The following is a 22,418-nucleotide window of genomic DNA, read 5'->3' as shown; positions in this document are numbered from 1 at the left end:
GCAGTAAATGAGGAAGTTCTTTACATTAAGAAAAGAAAAAAAAAAAAACATCATTTAATGCCAATGTCAAGCTGAAGGAAATCACAAAACAAGTGGTTTACTGTACGTCCTACATGTTTGGCTGAAGAGCTCCTCATAATAAATGATCCCAGCCCAGAAATGCCCTTGGATCTGATTCCATAATGCTATGGAGTCAGTCTTTGAAGGGACTGCAGGGGGGCCTGCGTGGCTCAATCAGTTAAGCATCTGCCTTCAACTCAGGTCATGATCCTGGAGTCCTGGGATAGTCCTGGATGGTCCTGAGATGGATCTCCATGTCCCGCTCCCTGCTCAGCAGGGAGTCTGCTTCTCCCTCTGCCTCTCTCCATGTTCCTGCTCTCTCTCTCTCTCTCAAATAAATACATGAAATCTTCCTAAAAAATGAAGTGACTGCAGATTGTAGTACCAAAAATAAAGGGATAGGAATTAAGAAGGGGAAGAATTCAGCTCAAGCCATGCCTCGTTCTGGAATAAGTGTGCAAATACATTTCCCCAAACTGGATTTTGGATGCACGCTAGAAATTTAGTTAGAATACCTCACAAATTAAAGCACTTTTTGTGCTTTTAGACCCACGTCACCGAGCACCGTGTCCCTTAACAGAGTGTTTAATCATGGCAGAGCTTAAGGTACACAACACAACATTTGGCCGAAAATTCAGTCAGCGCATCACGTGGTGCTTTATCTCCAGGGCCCTGGGGGGGAAACTGACGCATACACATCCTCGTCTCCCCACACATGTGGTATTATGTTTAGAATGCGTAACTGGGAAACTGGACAGACACCATATCTGATGTATGTGGTAATACAGACCAGGCTTAGCCAAGCAAGCCTGACGCTAATTTAAGATTAGGACTATTTTGCAATCTTATTTTTAAAATAGCAGTATCAGTACAAGTAGCTTAAAAATTCCTGACCACAAAAGTTTTTTATTGTTTTCCTTTGTTAATTCTCTTTTTTTATTACTTGGAAATGTACGTACAAAAGAAAACATGGTAACACTTGGGCACACAACTTTGCTCCTTTAACCTGATTGTGTGTACTTCATGTTCACATGGTTTCAACAAAATTCAGGGAACTAAACCAAAATTCAAGCTACTCACTAGACATTATTATTTCATATCTCTTTGAGTCTATAAAACTGGAAATGAAGTAAATCTCTAGAAGTCTATAATCTGAAACAGTTAATATTGACAGATTTTTCTGAAGAAGGAATCATGAATAGGAGGTGACCACGTATAAACAACAGAAATAACGGGAAACAGACTGATGTCAAATCTCTTGATTTGGTTATTAGAATAGTCTTATTATAAATTTTATTTTACAAAGTAAATATAAGTTGTTTCCCTCTTGTAACCACAATTGATGTGAGACCAAATATGGCAAAAAAACAGAGGAGATCACTGAGGTTCTGGCACAAAATACTGTGATTTGGCCATGAAGGAAAACACACACTTACTGGCTTCTTGCATGGAACAGCTAAGAGCACAAAGCCCATTCTATGCAAAGGCTGGGTTCTGCAAAATTTGGCAGCTAATAAACTTTAATGGCACTTTTCATTCACACTGCCATTAGTGCAAAAGCAATAAAAAAATTCTGACAAACTTTTCTTCCAAGGAACCATTTTCCACATTTCCCTTGGAAACAGCCCCAACAGTCCTTGCTTTCTCCCGGTGACTTAATGGGGGAGATTTACATAAGCAAACAGTGGTGTATGCACTCAACTGCAAGGGCAGCATCTATCCATTCAGTACCACCATGACACCAGGAAGATGGCCCCCAACTGAATAGAAGAAAGTATCTTCTAAAATTAGATCATATTAGAATCAAAACATTTCCTTTCAAATCCCTTAAATTAATTCATTTCATATTTGTTATAACTTGGGAGATTTAACAAATAATGATATGACAGGAGCATCTGGCTGGTTCAGTGGGTTAAAGCCTCTGCCTTCAGCTCTGGTCATGATCGCAGGGTCCTGGGATAGAGCCCCACATTGGGCTCTCTGCTCTGCCTGCTTGTGATCTGTGTCTGTCAAATAAATAAATAAAACCTTAAAAAATAAAAAAATAAAAAAATAATAAGTAAATAAAAGGGATTTAGAGGGGCGCCTGGGTGGCTCAGTGAGTTAAAGCTTCTGCCTTCGGCTCAGGCCATGATCCCAGTGTCCTGGGATTGAGCCCCGCTTGGGCTCTCTGCTTAGCAGGGAGCCTGCTTCCTCCTCTTTCTCTGCCTGCCTTTCTCTGCCTACTTGTGATCTCTGTCTGTCAAATAAATAAATAAAATACTAAATAATAAAAAAAGGGATTTAGAAATGAATTTACTTTCTATGGACTTTGAAACGGTTTGTATAGCTCTTATGTCGTATCATTTTTTTTTTAAGATTTTTTAATTTATTTGACAGACAGAGATCACAAGTAGGCAGAGAGGCAGGCAGAGAGAGAGGAGGAAACAGGCTCCCCGCTGAGCAGAGAGCCCGATGTGGGGCTCGATCCCAGCCCCCAGGATCATGACCCGAGCTGAAGGCAGAGGCTTTAACCCACTGAGCCACCCAGGCGCCCCTAAATCCCTTTTAATTATCAAAAAGAACATAAGGAAAAGCTGTGGTGAAGGATCAGGGACTAATTCTAGGACTATTATCTGTTGCTTAAATGTCAAGGAGATACAGGTACTTCCTGAAAACAAAAAAATTTAGAAGTGACCGTCTCTTTACCAGTGAAACCCAGAAACAGAGTCTGGAGCCACCAACTACTCTTTCACTCCCCGAAATAGATGATATTTCTAGGGATGGAATGAAAAATATGATTCTCAAAGACAGCAAGAACATTCCTATTTTAACAGGAGATTTCATTTTGAAGAAAGCTTTTAACTTTATTAAACTAGTCAGAACCTGCCCTGACTTTTCAATTTTTAATAGAAAAAAAAAATCATAAATTCTCTCTTCTTACTAAGAGTTGTCAGACATGGATGGGAAGCAGGAGTGTTTTCAGGCAGGTTCAGATGGGTGGCGGAGCCTAAGCATCGTTTACATGCAAATTAGAGTATGCAAAGTACTCATGAGTCTGTAATTACCACTTAGCATTCAAAACAGTCTCATAATACAGTAACAGATTCACCGCAGTATCGGTACCGGTACCGAAAGGACTTCACTTTCAGTACTGAAATACCTCTCTGAAACAAATACAAAATGATCTCCCTCTCTTCTTGAAAGCTTCTACACGTTCCAATGTCAAAGGTTCATCTAGGGAACTTGTCACAAAGGTGAATGCCCGGTCCCTACCCTTTCTTCCTCTGCTTTCCCCTCTATTCTGATTCTGTCCTGTAAACTGTCTGAGAACTTCTTGTTGAAAAACATCACCTTCCCAGGGCACCTGGGTGGCTCAGTGGGTTAAGTCTGCCTTCGGCTCAGGTCATGATCTCAGGGTCCTGGGATGGAGCCCTGCATCAGGCTCTCTGTCCTGCAGGGAGCCTGCTTCCTCCTCTCTTTCTGCCTGCCTCTCTGCCTACTTGTAATCTCTGTCAAATAAATAAATAAAATCTTAAAAAAAAAAAAAAAAAAAGAAAGAAAAAGAAAAAGAAAAACCTCATCTTCCCAAAAGAGAATTACTCTGTGGTACTTGGAGGGGACAAACCTGGCCTGCCACGGTGAGAACAGCCAGAAAACAGACATGCAAAGGGGCTCAAGTTCATGGGTGATAGATGTACCACCTGTCACCTGTGAAGCGGGCAAACATTAGGAAAGTCATCACGCCCTATGTGAGCGGAGGTGAGGAGCAAGTGATACACCCAACAGGACTGGTAAAATCCCCTATCCTTGCTCATTCTCACATCACTCTGAAAGTTGATTTCAATTCCTAAAATGAAAGAGAAAAATGCTTAAGAGCTGTTTTCATGTAGCCAAGTCTCAAACTGTCAAGAGTGTTTCGAGGCTGAAGTAAACACACAGCAACTCTTCAAATATACTTCTTCTTCAAGGAATTTGGCTCAGCTTGTTGGAAACAGAAAATTCATGCTTCCTAGTCATCAGAATACAGCTGAGATGGGCACTTTATGAGGCTTACATGTAGATTTTCAAGTTTTCCCAGATCTTGTTGTGAATGCAAATCTTTCCAATTATATACTGAGAAGTTGGAAAAATGATTTTAGGACATGTATTATTTCTGGTCTATTACAATGATGTTTTAGAGACCTGTGGAATTAAAGACATACAGTACAGCAAATAAAATTATACAAATTATGATTTAAAACTACACTTTAGACACAGACAAGAAAGTGTTCATTTTCAGAAATATTGGGACCAGCATTGTTATTATACAGGATAAACATTCAAATTAGAGGCACTGGGTGCCTCAGTGGATTGAGCCTCTGACTTTTGATCTAGGCTCAGGTCTTAATCTCCTAGTCATGAATTTGACCCTCGCTTTGGGCTTCCCTCTGGGCCTGGAGCCTACTTAAACAAACAAACAAATAAACAAAAAAAACATTCAAAATCACAATCATGCGCCTAAATAACTCCAAAGTATATGATTCAAAAGGCTGAACTGAGTATTGTTCCAGAACGTGACTATACCCCACTTTGAACTCACCATAATTTCCTGCTCGTATGTCCAAACACCACAAGCCAGTTCCACACAGAAAATGACGAGCAAACTTCCAAAGTACTGCAGAAGAACAAAAAATTAATGCTGTTAGGATAGAATCAAAATAAAATATGGCCACCAGAGACAAGCTAAATATTATTCAGTGTTGTTTACCCAAAGGACAAGTAAACAGAGACACATATTTAAGAAGCTCCCTTGGGAGGAAAGGAAAAAAGTGTCCACAAATTGAAAGAAATCTACAGGCAGTATCTGATACTCACCTGAATGGGACATCTGACTAGTGCTCTATTTATCAAGTACTTTCATAATTCATTCACTCAAGGACCTCGTGAAAGGGATAGGACTACCCCATTTTACAAATGACAAAATTAATGCAAAAAGTAGACAATGTGAGTTACTCAAGAATGTGCATAGTAGTTTGGGGGGAGGGGTTGCTAGAGCCTTATGGCTGTGTTCTTTGTGCCACAGGCACCTCGACCCTTCTCCAGTGCAGAGGTACCTTGCAGAAATAAACAGTAAAAGTGTGAGAAAGAAGGAGCTCCCTGAAAGTTCTTCTCACTAATGCTGGCAGAATTCAGGGCGTCATGGATCTTCTGCTCCTTTTATGTCACTGGGTCAGGGTATGGGCCCCTGGGAGTGATGATTATTGACAAACCCCCTTGACTGCAATGACATCTCCCTTAGGGCAGGAACTTTATTGTCACAAAGTGGGTGCTCAGTAAGTATTTGTTACTTAAACGATAAATGAAAACAAAGCGGAGTGATAGCCTAGTAGAAGGCTAGGAGCTGCCTTGGGCTGGGTGATCTTTCCGAAGGTAGTTTTTAAGATGAGTCAGTAAAGGGGTGCCTGGGTGGCTCAGTGGGTTAAAGCCTCTGCCTTCAGCTCAGGTCATGATCCCAGGGTCCTGGGATCGAGCCCCACATCGGGCTCTCTGCTCTGCGGGGAGCCTGCTTCCTCCTCTCTCTCTCTCTCTCTCTCTCCCTGCCTCTCTGCCTACTTGTGATCTCTGTCTGTCAAATAAATAAATAAAATCTTTAAAAAAAAAAAAAAAAGATGAGTCAGTAAAGACAAGAAGGCAAGGCTGATAAGATTGGTGCAAAAGCAATCCAGGAAGTGGAAATACCAAGTGCCAGGCCACCTTCTGGGTGGAGCCAGTTACTGAAGAACTGGGAGGTAACTAGAGCACACACGGGGTGGATGGGTACAGGAGTGTAAGCAGAAGAGGAAGAGAAATAGAAAGAGCCAGACAGATCTCCAGGGGCGGTAGAAAGGATTCTGGCTTTTATTCTAAGTGTAATCAAAATCCAGCAGCACGTGACACGGTCTGACATACATTATAAAAACATAATTCTGGCGGTTTTGTAAAAAAAAAAAAACAAAAAACAACCTATAGGAAAGCAAAGATGTGATCAGGGCAACTAAGTGAAAAATAGCTGAGCTAGGACAGCAGCAGGGAAATGGGGTGGGGGGGGTGGACTGATAATAAGATTGTGAGCTGTCAAAAGCGTGAACGCTGAGTTTCTTTGCTCATGATTTTTGCCCAAAAAGGGGAGGGGAAATAAAAGATCTAGAAAATTGAGCTGATTTTCTACTACTCCTATGATTTAAAAACCGAAATCACTGCTATTCGTTTTAATTTACTTCTTTCATGTAAAGACAGAAATAATATAGACATGGTTGCATAATATCTTAGAAACTAACACGCTGAAAATAAAAATTGGCTCAAAAAATAAAGTAATATTTTCTTAAGGGTAGCCCACTTTATAAGCACTTTGATTTTCAACATATGCAGTACTCTTGGTCAGCTTCAATCTGCTCAAATCTCATTGCCTTACTTTAAAGATTTTTGCCTTAAAATGATGATTAGAAGAAATTTTGTGAACACAGCACTCCAAGCCAGTTTTTCTCCAAACTCTCTTTCATGGTTTATTTAAGAGATTTCTAGATACGAACAATACTACATGTACACCATAGGTTACAAAGAGACCAAATAGTCAATAATTGTATGCTAGATCCATTTTTTTCTGCCTTTGATCAGACCCTACCAGACAGTAAACTTCAGAGAAAAATTACACCATGGGATAGTTTTGTTTTCCCAAATACCTAACCTTTTTTTTTTTTTTTTCCCAAAATTGATGTTTGGTTATGATGAAAACCAAAGCAGCCCCGAAAACGCACAACATCCTGAAAATAAAACACAGACATGGCTGCTGCTGCTGGTCAGGAGATAACTTTACTATGCCTTAGGGATCACCATGCAGATTTCTGGATTGATTTTATATCCTTGTTAAGTCCCACTTGAGTCACTTCTCTTGTTTCTCGCCCCCTAGAGTCACTGGCCAGTTTACAACGTACCGCTGCAGCAGAAGGGCCCTGAAGGCAGAAGCAAGGGCGGAGTGCCCAGATGTAAGCAATATTGCAACACCTTGAGTCTCTCTGCCAGGAAGCCGCGCACTGACCACACGCACGACAGCGCCTCTCATTTCTTGCGGTGAGCTTTGCCATGGCTTAGCAACACCATAACTTAAGCGTCCCCAGGAATGCCTAAAATACATATAACTAAAACAATCTCTCATTAAAACCCCCAAACCGAGGGGTGCCCAGTGGCGCAGCTGGTTGAGCATCCTCTCCGACCCCTGGTTTGGGCTCAAGTCCTGATCTCAGGATTGTGAGATCGAGCCCCACCCCATCCCCCCACCTTGGGCTCCCTGCTCAGTGCAGAGTCTGAGATCCTCTGCCCCTTTGCCCCGCCCCTCCGTACTCACGCACACTCTCTCCCTCTCAAACAAACTCAAAACTAAAATTACCCATCATGGGAAGGAGGGTGTCCATATAAGACACCCCTTTAACTCTGGGAAAACTCTAAAATGATTTTATCATGATGTCATCGGATGCAAGTTCTTCCACATAAAGCAGTTCTTCTGTGTTTCTTCGACTTATACTCAGAAGCACAGATTTATTTGAACTTCAGATTGAAAATACACGTTTTAACCACGCTATAAAACTTTCTTGAACCAAATCAAATCTAAAATTTAATTCAAATCATAAATATATGAATATGAATATATATATATATTTTTTTTTTTTTTTCCAAATGATGCTACAGCTTTGTGGTCGGCTGCCCTTGCCTTGTTGTCATTGTGTCTTCTAAGTCCAAGGAAAACATTAAATGCCAAATCCATTGTTCACACGACATACAGAGATCAACTTCATTTATCCCTACTTTTTCTTTTCCAGTGAGCTCCGAGGCCTCCATGGTCATCCTCATAATGATTATAGAGCAGAGAATCACTCTGCCACTATTTTGTTTAAGGGCTGGATCTGAGCGAGGCATCTGTTAATCCATAGTTTGAACAGAGCAAAGCGAGCAAAGAAGAGAGCAACAGCTCCTGCTGACCTCTGCTATGGTATGAGGGTATGAGGTGCACACGCTACAGTATGTGCCCCTGCAAAGCCATCCGTCGTCCTCCACAGTATTGGGAACATGTATATATCTCTCCTGACGGCGTCCGTCTGTGCCTCCCACGCATCCCCCCTGCGCATACCATACGCCTGGGTGAGACGGTCTGTGCCATCCAGTGTGCAGACCAATCTGCCCCTCTCGTCTCCTTGGGTGCAGTCCTTTCTGAATGGTGGGAAAAGCTCAGAATTTGGAGTTGGAAGACTGAAGTCCAAAGCCAGGTCGGAACACACGCTGTGACCTCTGGTGAATCATTAAACCCGCCCGGCTTCAGTTTGCTCGTCTGTGTCCCGAAGATAAAAATAAAGCCTTCTTTGTTATTATCATCAAGGCTGATGGGATACATGGGAAAGTGGTTTGCATTTTTTTAAATTTAAACCTGTAAAACATATATGGATGCTGTTCTGAACCATTCTGTGCAGGGCAATCCAAAATGGACTTGTCCTCTCTTCTCCTACAGAGAACCCGCGTGCCCACAAGGTGACAAGGTCTCTGCCTCATCGTCATTCTCCAGCATTGCCTCTCTGGTTCTTTACCACGTTACTTTTGTCCTTCCCTCCTCGTGGAGAAGCACTCCTCTGTCTGCTGTGTGCCAGGCTTCAGAGGCTCTGGCTTTTAAACCAGCTGGCTGCCTCACACACAGGTCACAGAACTTAACTGCCAGACCATGGGTTCTGGCTGGCAGACAGCTTGTTCTTAAACATGATTTTATCCCCAGAAAGCACCTATCTCTAAGCAGCACCTGTCACGCAGCAAGTTGTCAATGAATGTTTGGTGGAAATACTGATCAGTTTACCAATGAGAAAGATTTCCTCGAGATCCTCTAATTTGAACTGAGTTTCCTGCTAACACTGAACTCCCTTTGACTTCTGCTTATAAATTCAAAGAAATCTGAAATACTGCCTCTCTGTTTTACTATTTTTTTTTTCCCTCTAGTTTTACTATTGTCTTCCTTGTGCATTGTTCTATGATAATCCGGGGTGCCTTTAAACATTTGGGACAATTTAACGAAGCTAAAGAAAAGGAGCCACGTACTGACTCCTCTGTCTTTCCTCAGCAACTAAGGACTAAACATTTCAAACAAATGAAGAATGAGAAACTGGTGTTTATACAAGGAAATTAGAATGTGATCATTTGCATGACAAACTATTTTGTTTGCTTGGAAAATTATTCAACACAGAGTTCCTTAAAATAGCTAAGTTTCTCTACTGTAATTAAACTAAAATTTGTGTTCTACGAATAAGTTTTATCTTCAAGCATTTGTTCATGAAGAAACTGCATCAAATAAGGCAAGCAGACAAGAGGACGCATCCCCCTAAATGATGCAATTAATTAGTGATTTTTCTTTTCTACCAAATCTCTCAAGCTGAGAATAACTACTTCCAGTTAAAAAATGAGAGCCCTCTGGAGGCACCTGGGTGGCTCAGTTGGTGAAGTGGCCACCTGCAGCTCTGGTTGTGATCCCAAGGTCCTGGGACTGAGACACCTCCCTCAAAGCTCCCCCCACCCCAACCCAGACATGGGGCTTCCTGCTCAGCAGGGAGCCTGCTTTCACCCCTCCCCTCATGCACTGGCACATGCTCTCTCTCTCGCTCTCTCTCGCTCTCTTAAATAAATAAATGAAATCTTTAAAAAAAAAAATGAGAGCCTTCACTGGGTTGGATAAAAGAAGATCAAATAAAACACTGTATGTGAGATTGCTTTGTTGACTCTTTCATTTTAAACAAGACAGATAAGAACATGGGCTCTGAAATAAAATGGACTCGGGCTTTAGATTCTGGCTCCTGTGCATATCAGTTGGATGAACTCAGGCAAACCACTAAGCCTCAGTTTCCTGATCTGTAAGATGAGAATGCTAAGACTTACATTGTGGGGTTGTGCTAAGGATTCAATCAGGTAGAGCGGTGTCGTGTGGTAAGCGTCCCCTAATAGGAGCCATCACATCACAGCATCTATTAGAATACAAACTCAGTGAGGACAAGGGATACCATTTTGGCTTAAATGCTAACATGCTGACTGGCATACAGCAGGAACTCGAGGCCTATTTCTTGGCTTGGTGTACGGGCATCAGAGGATAATGGTGAGTAACATTGTTCATCTCCTTCTATCAGGATCACTCTCACCAAAGGACATTCAATCCTACAAGCGGTTTGATAAAAATCATTACTAAAATCCCTATCCAGTGAGAATATAGCTGGTATTTTTCCAAACATCTTTCTTAGGAAGCTAAGCAGGAAGTGGTGGGTGGGGAACCCAACTTCTTTTTAAAAAGGAGTGAAATCAATTTGTTATTTTTTTTTTCAATTTGTTATTTTAAACTAAGATTGGCCACAAAATGTTAAGAAAGGCTGAACCACTCCCTTTGTCCACTGGAAGTATCTGAAGAGGAAGAGAAGGACCGGAAATCCCATCTTCCTATTTAAGTCCTTGGTGACCTGTAGGTCAATGCATCTCTAGTAGAAACAGAGGGGATTTATTCCTCACTATTAAAGGTTATTTCATCTCATTATATGTATACAGACAAAATAGGAAAATATCAAGGAGGTCCTTTCTTAAAGAAACATTTATTTATAAAAACGATTTCGCTCCCTGATACCACCCACCCCAGGATTTCCTCCTAAAGAAAGCAGATTAATAAACATATGCCCCTATCCCTTCACCCCCCTGAAATTTCGCTAAAATAAAAAATAAGGGATCTTTTCTATAAAAGGTGTAAACTCAGGGGTAAAGGAAAAGGAGACGACAGCAAGTAGAGTTTGGAATGTGCGAACTTCTCAGCAGTCCCCCAAAAGCTGAAGGCTTAACTAGTAGCGAGGAAAACTGAAAACAACAGAATCCCCTGAACGCTCAGGTACTGGCAGATAGGATGGATGGATAGGGGACACGGATGAAGGTAGGGCTGAAAACAGAATGACTTGCTGCAAATCTCTTTAGGAAGAAGTTAGACCCCATGTCCCTTTCTCCATACTAGACAGCTGGGTGACTACCCAGACCCACCAATACAGAAGCTGGGTTATTTATCCTGTGGAGACAGCAAAACAGAGGACACTAGAAACAGTGGAAGACAGAGTACAGTACTGGCAAAGATCAGTGAAGTTCAAATTTACATACTTTTTCACAAAGGTTCAAAATTCCTATCAAACCAAAATAAGCTTTGGATTTCTAGTAGGATACTAGAAGCTAAAGGGCAATGGAAGAATGTCTTCAACATGCTGTGAGGGGGGAAAATGAATTCTAACCTATAATTCCATAGCAATTAAAATTATCATGAAAATGCAAATAGGGCCATTTTTAGCCATATAAACTTTTAAAAATGTATGTCCTCCGTATGCTTCTTCAGGAAACTACTGGAAGATGTGTGGACAATGACTTGGAATCTAGAAAACAAGGAATCTAAAACAAGACTGAGGTGAAGATAATCCCAGAATGATAAGTAAAGGGACAGCCCATAAGTGCAAGAGTTTCAGTGGGTCTAGACTGGAGAGGTCTAGAATGTTCTGAGATAGATTTCTTAAAAAAAAAAAAAAAATTTTCAACTGAATGCTCCAAATATTTGAGTATATAAAGAGAGAAGTTACACCAGAGTTTAGAGTTGAATTAGACAGAAATACGTAGAAAATAGAGTTACTAATTCCAAGAAAAACAAAGTATTATTCCAGAAAGAATAATCAAACCCAGTGTTTCCCTGGCCCAGCTGTGAATAGCATTTACATAGTTATAATCTTAAAGACTGAACTATCCGGAGTTATGACGTATCCGTGTGGAAGTGTGACAGGAAGTTTGCATGGGAGGTTGGGGCGTGAGGACAAGACAGGGTGCCAGATCTCCATCTTAATAAGTTCTTCATCGTAAGAGGTCAATGGGTAGTGCTTAAAGCTAAAGACTAAAAGAGTGTGAGAAGAGTTACATAAATAGGAGATTTAGAGATGGGTAAGTAAATTCTCAGGGAATCTGCTAAAACAATATTGAAAGTGGTTACCTCTTAGAGTGGAAAATGGGACGGTGGAAGACTGCTATTTCTCATAATAAGACTTTGAGAATTAAATTAACTCTAAATTATGAAGCACTCCGGTAAAAGTAAAAGCAAAATTAGAACAAACAATAGTAGCACTGAAGCCTTGACATGAAAAAGAAGAAAGTCGGAGGGGGAAGGATGATCTAGGTTTTACATAGACAAAGTTATTCAAAAGGCTGAAAATTGTAAGTGGCCCAATTATACTTCATGGTTACTGGAACTAAAGGAGGTGGGTGGCAACTGGAAACTTTATGCTCAGGTGCTGTCATCTTTTTGCTCAATGTACCTTCAGTAGTTCAAAATAGGAGTGCTGTAACAGAATACAAAACGTATAGTTAAATGTGATTTATAGACCCAACTCAGAGGTCTCTTTCACTAGACCGACTTTGGCAATTAGGACCTCTCCTGCAATGTTGCTCATTAAAACCACACATATGGTCTGCTTAAATCAGTGTGAGCTGGAATATTTTCTATGCAAGTACACTTCAGTCACTGAATTATGAAGCTTCGAACCTATGTTACGTACAATTTCATTCAATGAGGGAGGCCTAGATTTAGTTCACTTTATGGGGAGATATATATGTTTGTATATTCAAGTATTGTGAGTATATAAAATGAAAAGTATATGAGTATATTAAAAGTATACAAAAAATCAAGTATATAACTATGTATTCAAATATGTGCATGTGAGTGCACACACACACACGCACACATAAATGCATGCACAGAGATTTACAAGCACTATAAAATTTACTCCTTAAGAAATATTACAAAAACATCATTATTTCTATTTCTTAGAAAGAGAAAATGGAGCCATAGGCAAATTCATCCCCAGCTGAGAGACAACAGACCACTAAGTCTTACGAAGCACAGGTTTGAGGTCAAGCGTCCTAGATTCTGATCCTAGCTTCGCCCCTTAATAGTTGGGCAAACCATTTAACTTTTCTGTGTGTCAGTGTTCTCATCTATGAAATGGGATAACAGTAGTGCCAACCCCATAGTCTGGTCAGCAGAAGTTGATGGGTCAACGCATGTAAAACACCCAACAGTGGCTAGCACATAGCACGTGTTCTATGAGGGACTGTGGTGGTAGTGTTAGCCGTACTTCATAAGCCACCATCTCTAGACCCACAACTTCTTACCTTTCTTACCTTTGAGCTGATGGGGAATGATTTAAAACCTTATGGCAGGTGATGGACATTGGGGAGGGTATGTGCTATGGTGAGCACTGTGAATTATGTAAGACTGATGAATCACAGACCTGGACCCCTGAAGCAAATAATACATTATGTGTTAATTAAAAAAAAAAAAAAAAGAAAAACCATGTCTCCCTCCTTGATCCTTCCTAGTTGGGGAAAAAGAAAAATAAAAGACCACCAATAATATCAAAATTTTAAGGATGGCAAAAAATTCTGCTTTTTTTTTCCACCTATGATGGTTATTTAAAGGCATAAAAGCTGCTTCAATTACAAAGTAAAATCCTTGACAAGTTATATAAAAAATTCCATCTTTTCTTTTTATGTTTTGAACTTATATTAAGTCAGTCAGATCAGCTTCTTCCCAGTAGTAAAATTAATTTTTCCTTTTATTCACATTTTACAATTTTATAATGAAGTCTGGTGCCATGTAGCCAATGAGTGATTAACTGTTCATTAAATGGAACTTTCATAAAAACTCTAATAAGAGCAAGTGATTTATTTTCTTTTTATACCTTTAATTCTTTACTGTTAATAACCAATAATAATAAAATTTCTAAGAAAGTAATATTTGTTTTGTATAAAATATCAAATAATTTTCACTTTTGGGAAAATAGATTAATTTTAAAATTTTTATTTCTAACTTTTATTAGTCTAATAAAAGCATAAAAGCAATATTTCCTAACAAACAAAGCCAATCAATGTATTGAGCACTTAAATTCAGAAAGTGTTGAATTTTATAAGTTGTTGAGAAATATAGGAAAAATATTTTTGATTACGAAGAATAATTTTATAGAAAACATATTCTATTAATACAAATTAATACAAATACAATCTTCATTCTATCCAGCTTTATAGAGAGAGGAAGCAAACAAAACAAAACAAAACAAAACAAAACAAAACAAAAAAACCCTATATCCAACCTACCACAAATAGACCAGGCACTTATTTTCCCAAACTGTTTTTTTATATTAATGTCAACTGGAAATTAATTTTTATATTAAAACAAAATATAATGTTTTCCCTGAACACCTTCAAATAAATTTCTCTGTGTGAGCAGATAATCAACCAAGTATCACAGAATACTTTCGGTAAGAATATATTTCACTGGGAGAAAAGTAAAAATTATAAACACTGCGGAAGTTATTTTAGCCTGTTACTTTCTTAGTTTATAACTAAAAACTGAGGTCATTTTATCATAAGTAACATTCAAAGTAATTTGAAACTGGAAAAGTCAGATTTGCTTATCTTGGAAAATTAGTACAACCTGAGATTCCCCTCCCTCCAAATACAAATAATTTCAAAATATAACATACTTCACTGGACATTTTAATATTTTAAAAATCCCGTGCCTTTTGACTCCTAGCTACATGCCACATACTCAGCACTTTTAATAAACAAAAAGTTTGATTAAAAGCCTGCATTCATGAAATGATAAATGATAAACTCCAGTCTCTACCCTGTCAAATATTAAACTCTGCAAGATTTCAGCACTAAGTATCCCTATGTCAGTTGTTTATTTTTCCTTTCCTGGTGATTGGAGGTTTAAAAATATTATATTACTTATAGTTAGTAAATAAGAGAATTCCAGTGCCAAATATTTGTACAAGATAATGGAACAGCTGACATTCTGTTAAGAATCCACTGGGACAAAACTACTAACAGTCCAAGAGGACTTGCTGCTTAAAATATACACCCACACAAAGCCTCCGTTTAAGCCTGCTCTCCAAGCGATGTCATAGGTTTGGTACTTTCTGACAGCCAATTAATTATTCACCGTGTTCCATGCCTTTCTACAGATTCTACAGACAACGCAACATTAAATATCCCTTCTTCTCAGAATCATAAATGAAATGAGATCAGTCTAATTTAGGAAAATGCCAGAACTGTAAGCCAATTTTTGAAGAAACACAATCTTGTAACTCCTGAACCCTTGCAGAAATTCAGGGTAAGGCACAAACATATGAGCACGCTGTGGTCCTTTGTCCATGCTTCTGACTGAATAACTATGGAAGAATATTTCTAGTAACCCTTCTTAATGTGCTCCCTTTCAGCGCGTTTGCACAGAGCTGAGCTAATTTCTTTATCAAGGATGTTGCCAAAGCTCAGATTTGTATATACTTGCCTCATGCACTGCTCAAACTATTTGGGAAATGTGTTGCACCAGAATCTGAGGGACTTAGGCAGGGGCTGCGAGTTCCAGGGTCAATGATCTATATCATGGGGGGCAAAACATTAAGGGTGAGGCAGTCAAGGAGCTGGATATGATACCAGACAGCTTCTGCTGCTTTGTAAGCTGGGTCAGCACAGGTCCGCGTGCTTAGCCAGAGCTCCAAAGATTTACAGGGTGTTACTGGTTTCTGAAGTTAGGGCTCTCTTTATATATACTGTTCCTCAGAATTTGAGACAGGGCTCACATCACCAGACCCTGAGCAGGAAAGTGCAAACAGGAAGGAGGCTTAGAAATATCCTAAGCGGGGCGCCTGGGTGGCTCAGTGGGTTAAGCCTCTGCCTTCTGCTCGGTCAGGATCACAGGGTCCTGGGGTAGAGACCTGCATCGGGCTCTCTGCTCAGTGGGGAGCCTGCTTCCTCCTCTCTCTCTCTCTGCCTGCCTCTCTGTCTACTTGTGATCTCTGTCTGTCAAATAAATACATAAAATCTTTAAATTTAAAAGAAAGAGAAAAGGAAAGAAATATCCGAGGCAACAGTAGCCAAAAGAACACCAGATTCAATTCTCATCCAGAGTGTGCCTCTTACTCAGACCCAACAAATGTGGCCAGATCCTTCCCCAAAACCAGAGGGCCAGGAGCTCCTTCTTGCAGGCACCTTTATGACAACATCTTTTACAAGACAATGATGTGTTATTGGGCAGAAAGAGAGTTTATACTTTAGTATCGGCCGGTAACTTTTGAACCTATATGTAACTATGTCTGTGAAAGTATCTTCTTCTAAACCACAATCTTTTAATTATTTGACCTTTATTTTCAGACAAGATAGGCACTTGAACTTATTTTTGTATGTTCTCCAGAATAACCACAGACCCTATTTGTTAAAGAGTATTAAAATAAAGTGTTCCCTTTAAATTGTACAAATGTATGTATATGAATATTTATTATAAGTACAGAGGTGTGTCTTTCTTGTTTTGATCAATCTGTTCAAGTAAAAACACTTTCTTCCTGAGCCAAAAATATATTTTCTTCTTTAAAAGAAGAAATCATATGAACATAACTCAATTCACAATCATGCTTAATGTTCAGGGAAAGAAAACCACGTGTGAATAATGATAAAATCTTTAAACTCTCACCAAAGTTGTTCAAACATCAATAATTCAGTCTAATTGAGTGAAGACGAATAGTTTGAATTAAATTGTATGAATTACAGAATGATTTTAAAGAAATGCACCCTTGTCAAAACAAATATTTGAGCTATATCTATGCTGAAAACTAGAAATCCTCCAAGACCTGCTTTTATAAACAGACCAATGATCATTCGAAGGGAGCAGACCCATTATCTGTGGGTAAATGCTTCATGGGCTTGAGAAGTTTGTTCTTGAGCAAGTTAAGCAGTTCTACAATAATCCTCTGATACCAGCCATTTGTTTATGAAACCTTTTCTCCCCGAAGGCTGGAAAATTCCTGTGGCACTCCAAAGAACTACTGTTCTAACCCTTCCCCCAAGCATCCTTAAACCTGGCTTGTCTCCCTAAGGGCACCTTAGCCCAGCACCCAGTTTCCTGGTGCCTACTTCAGCTGGATAACCATGTTTTTGCTATGACCCCTGAACTAAACACATCCAGATTAACAGAATTTTTTTTTAAGATTTTATTTATTTGACAGACAGAGATCACAAGTAGGCAGAGAGAGAGGGGAAGCAGGCTTCCCGTTGAGCAGAGAGCCCAATGTGGGGCTTGATCCAAGGACCCTGAGATAATGACCTGAGCCGAAGGCAGAGGCTGAATCCACTGAGCCACCCAGGTGCCCCCAGAACTTTTTAAAATAATACACATCTTAAAAAAAAAAGCTCTAAGATGAAAGATAGACTTCCCCATCTGAATACCTTTATTTCTTCATCAGTAAAGGCACACTGTTAGAATGAAATATGTCTTCCATTCTCTCTTCTATCATTAAAAAAAGGTTTTCTAAGGGGTGCCTGGGTGGTTCAATGGGTCAAGCATCTGACTCTTGATTTCAGTTCAGGTCGTGATCTCAGAGTCCTGAGATGAAGCCCCATGTTAGTCTCTGAGCCCACCAGATCCTTGAGATTTTCTCTCCCTCTGCCCCTCTTCAGCCCCCACCCCACTGCCGCTGTGCGTGCACTCTCTAAATAAACAGATTAATAAATTAATAAAATCAATCTTTATAACAATCAAAAAGTTATCTAAATGTGAGGCTCCTTTAGCCCAGAGTGGCTAAAACCAGGTAGCTATTTTCTCCCAGGTACAGGAGCAGAAGGCTCAGAAACAAGTAAGAAGCATTAAATAGCAAAAGAGAGATCACATGACTCCTAGGCTCACAGAACTTCCAACGGCAGAGCAGGTATGCATAACATTCAAGACTTTCCAGAATCTGGTTAAAGCTCACATAGCCAACTCTCCGCCCTGCATACCTGACACATATTTACCTTATGACTGACAAATGCCCTTCTCCTAACACATCAGGAGCTTCCAAGTCCTATCACAACTGCCCTCTCCACCAGCCTATCGGTTCCTCCGAAATAATTTCTCCCTGAGCAGGGACCCTTCTGTAAGCCACTGCCTGCCTCTGTCTCCCAATTCATCCCTCATCTGCACCCCCTGATGAAAAGTCAGGGAAAACCACACTTATTTTAGACTAACTCAAATATATTGCTCAACAAATGCTAAGTGATACCACAACAGTATTTATACATTTCAAATAAACTTTAGTGTTTCTGTCACGTGAGTGGGGAAGATTCATTTTAATCTGAGCACATAACCAGGTCCTGTTATCACCCTTTATCTGATAAAAGGGGAATACATATGAATCATAATTCTGAAAAAGTGTTCTAAATCTATGAAATTCCATGAAAAAAGAAACCTTTAATTCATAAGCTATTACTTCATCACCAACTTCATGAGACATTGCATATAAAGTAAATATTAAACATCATTTTTCTAAGAAGTTTCTCTGAAAGCTACTTTCCTCATTGGCTGAAATAACACTTCTCTGTCCTTTTACCTGCGTTCACTTGCCCTCTTATTTTAACTCTGTACTTTTAGAGAACCGTTTCCCGAGTCATCTAGACAGCCACAGGATTTTAAAGGAACATCTACTGTTTTACATTTGCCAAGGGAAGTCAACCGACTGACAAAGCAGGAGCAAATGACGGAGAAAACCCACCACACAACTGCTGAATTCGCCTCCAAGGTACCGTTTGCTGAGTGGGCGACCAGCACTCCTGGATAGGACGGACCTTTCAGTTGCATGTGTTGCCACAGAGATACTTGAATTTAAATGCTGTGCAGACTAACGACATTTGCCAAATTAATGGATAGACATGTACATGGCTTATATTTAACTGACGCTATTTCAAACAAATATTTTAAGAAACAACATATAACGAAGCTTAAAATGTTTACCACAACAGAGTACACCTAAATTATGCACGGGTCAGAAATATAAAAGCTCGGGGCACCTGAGTGGCTCAGTGGGTTAAGCCTCTGCCTTCAGCTTAGGTCATGATCTCAGGGCCCTGGGATCAAGCCCCGCATTGGGTTCTCTGCTCAGAGGGAAGCCTGCTTCTCCCTCTCTCTCTGCCTGCCTCTCTGCCTACTTGTGATCTCTGTCAAATAAATAAATAAAATCTTTAAAAATATATACATAAAAGCTTGAACTGTTCACACTTTGAACCGCGAAGTAAGCAAAAAATCCAAAAAGCACTCAAATATCCTGTCACAAAGACCCAATGGTAAAGGCCGGAATATCACAGAGTTGTCCAGGGTCCCCGTCTCGGACACACTAACTTTAAAGACATCTGCTTATGTGCTTTTCTGGGGCATAATTAGAGTCAGTCAAACCAACATGACTTGAGGAAACAAAAGAGGTCACGGAATTCTGTGCTGGGCTTCTGTGCATATGAAAGCAAGTGGTGAAAACCGAGCTTCTGGACCCAGAAACACTTGCATCACCTTCAGTTTCCTCTGCCTGAGACCTTTTGTGAGTTTAACAACTAACTCTGAAAACGATAGCTTTTAAAGAATTCACAATAAAGAAATGTCACAATAATCTGTATGTGTTGAAGGGATGTGTTTCGATCATAGGGAAAGTGCATAAACGTAGAATAATAGCTCATTTCCTGATGTCAAGTAATACAAATATTACTTGCACGTGCAATTAAATGTATCCATAATTCTTTTTCAGCAAGGTCTACTGGACTCAGCCACCTTCCATCCAGTCCCCAAAGTCTTAGTTCAGACCCCAGCTATGGCTTCGAAGACCCCTGTGTCACTACTAACAGGGCTTCTCAGGGTCTTCAGCCCTAAATGCCAGAAAAACCCATGGGCTCTTCATAGCCCCAGGGACATCAGACTCTCTCCTACAAAGATCTTCACAATTGGACTATTCCACGTGCTTCTCGCTGTGCACTGACCCTACAGTGTCACATCTAAGTTGCCTAAACTTGCCATGTTCCTTTACTCCTCTGTGTCATTGCACACTCCGTGTGGTTCTAAAGCCCCTTGCCCCCCTGTTTCCATGAGAAACCTCGGACACATTTTCAGTAACTTTTCTAAGTAGCTCAGATAAAGACCTTCCTTGGAAACCTGCTGGAAGTCTCCAACTGCTCCTTAATCTGTGTTCCCATGCTTATTTATTTATAACTTTCATGCTGTATTTCGCTTGTTATTTTTTTGTATTCTCCCCTTCCCCCTTGTATCTCCAGGGTCGACCACAGACCGGGCACACGGTATCTGCTTCAGGAGGGAAAAAGGAAAGAAACAGGGATTAGGAGGGAAGAAGGGGAGAAGGGAGAGGAGAAAGGCTGGACTCTTTGACAAAAGAAGAGGGAACTGTGGCAGAATTTTTAGAGTGTCTTTTATGATAAGGACATTAAAAGATTATATTTTCAAAGGTTAATTGACTACTGAATGCCCTGGAATTATAAATGAAGCATACTTAAGTCTTACAGAAATAATGCTGATAATTAATTAAATGTATTGTAACAGTAGCTTGGTGGAGTGAAACAGCACAGGCCCCTAGCAAGGGCTGTATTTGAATGCTAATGATAGCAACTAGGGGCTGTATATCTTTGGGCAGCTTTCCTTCCCCCATCTCTAAAATAAGTCTAACCATATAAAATCGCAGAGAACAGAGTAAAACACAGAGCAGATGCTGAAGATGTGGTCAATCATATGAGGGACCTCGACTGAGAAACATATTTGCTAGGCTATCGCCCAAAATCATAAAAAGAAAATAAAAAAGCTATTGAACTTAATAGTTTAATTTTAACTCAATTGCTTATGACTAGCTATATAATTATAAAATTTATAACTACTTGAAAGAAGCCCTTAAACAGAGAGTCTGTAGAAAAGTATTATTTCAAGATCTTCTGGTTTTACATGACGACTTCAACCAACAGAAGAACCGAGGATGGTTCATATCCTCATGGCCATTAAAAATTTACTTGATTTTCATTAAGGGAATCATTTCAATCTGGTTCAATCACAGTATATTTTAAGAAAGCTTTATAAGTGCTTCCATATAATCACTAGCCATATGCAAATGTTCTGGGATAATAAAACTGGATAAAAAAACAAAAACAAAAACAAAAAAAAAACCTTCCCTTGGAAACACAAGGTCCTTGGTCTTAAATGTATAAAGTGCTTCCAAGGTAGGTTCTGACCAGTGCTTGACTAAACTGGTTTGCGGGAGGTAGAATGTAGATTAGCATCACACTCTGACAAGTGACGATCTCCTGATGGCGACATTCAGCTGTTGTCGATATTGTAAACATGTCTGCTCAATCTGTTTACATTCCCCTGAGCTGGCTCCACTTTCCTAATGCCTATGTTAATAGGAAGGTAGGATTGCAGTAACAAATGAATTTCATTTAGTCTACAGCTAAAAGCCTTGGGAGTACCCAACTAAGGTTTAAAACCAATTTCCATTAGCTTCCATTTGTCTTCAAAAAAGAGAAGGAATTTCTGCTATTAAAATCACTCTGAAAATCATAGCGTATTCAAGTTTATTATCCTACTCATTTTTGCCTTGTTTTCTTAATATAATTAGAATTTAATTATTCCTATAAATATAAAAGATATATTCTTATAAATACATAAAAGTTTCTGTTCTATGACAACTTCACATTTATTAAGAACAAATCCAGTTAGAGTAGGGTTGCCAGATTAAGCAAACAAAATTCCTAGATGCCTATTTAAATCTGAGTTTCAGATACACAATATATAATGTTCTGTAGATATAAATCCCAAATAGTGCATGCAACATGCTTCTACTAAAATATTATTTGTTGCTTATCTGAATTCCAAATGTAATTGTACGTCCTGCATCCAATATGGGTACCTTATATGGGGACCGTAAATTAAGGCATTTTAACAACTTACAACCATAATTCAATAGAAGGGTGAAAGTTCATGACCAAAGTTCACCAGAAATGTTTTCCTGTGGGTGGCCTCTTGCCTGCCCAGTTGTTGGTATTCGGGGGGAGTGTTGTGAGGGGAGGGCAGGTTGGTTATAAAGACTTGTTTCGAGAGTCTCCCACATTTTCTTGATCAGTCCAATGAATAAAGATGTTCTGACTTTTGCCTGAGCAGCTCCACAGCCTGACTGGTTTTTGGTAATCATTCAAAAGATATGGCAATCTCAGAAATACTGGTTGTCTTTTTGTTTTGTTTTGAGGTACTGGTTGTGTTAAAAAAAACAAAAACAACAAAAAACAAACTTCTTCCCGCTAGTCTTATTTACAAGTGAAACAAGACTTCTAATACAGGAAAATGAACGCGTTGGATTGAATGTACTGGACTTCTTTAAATATTGATTAAGATAATAAGCTAAAGGGCACAAAGGAAGAAAACGTGAGAGTGTTGCCTGCAAATATTTGCCAAAGGCCTAACATCCTGCCATATTTTGCATTAATGT

General features: G+C 39.6%; 1 protein-coding gene across 2 annotated transcripts in view; it reads right to left on the bottom strand.

The window, feature by feature from the left end:
- The window catches only part of TSPAN12 (tetraspanin 12), a 63,771-nt gene that overhangs the window by 22,115 nt on the left and 19,238 nt on the right, over window positions 1-22,418 (bottom strand). For both annotated transcript variants that reach the window (XM_032304760.1, XM_032304759.1), the window contains one exon: window positions 4,622-4,696. In XM_032304760.1, the coding sequence (XP_032160651.1) occupies window positions 4,622-4,696 (75 nt within the window). The remainder of the gene's footprint in view (window positions 1-4,621; window positions 4,697-22,418) is intronic.

Source organism: Mustela erminea, chromosome 11, assembly GCF_009829155.1.
Source record: "Mustela erminea isolate mMusErm1 chromosome 11, mMusErm1.Pri, whole genome shotgun sequence".
NCBI classification, from domain to species: domain Eukaryota; kingdom Metazoa; phylum Chordata; class Mammalia; order Carnivora; family Mustelidae; genus Mustela; species Mustela erminea.
This window is presented reverse-complemented; position numbering and strand designations above follow the sequence as displayed.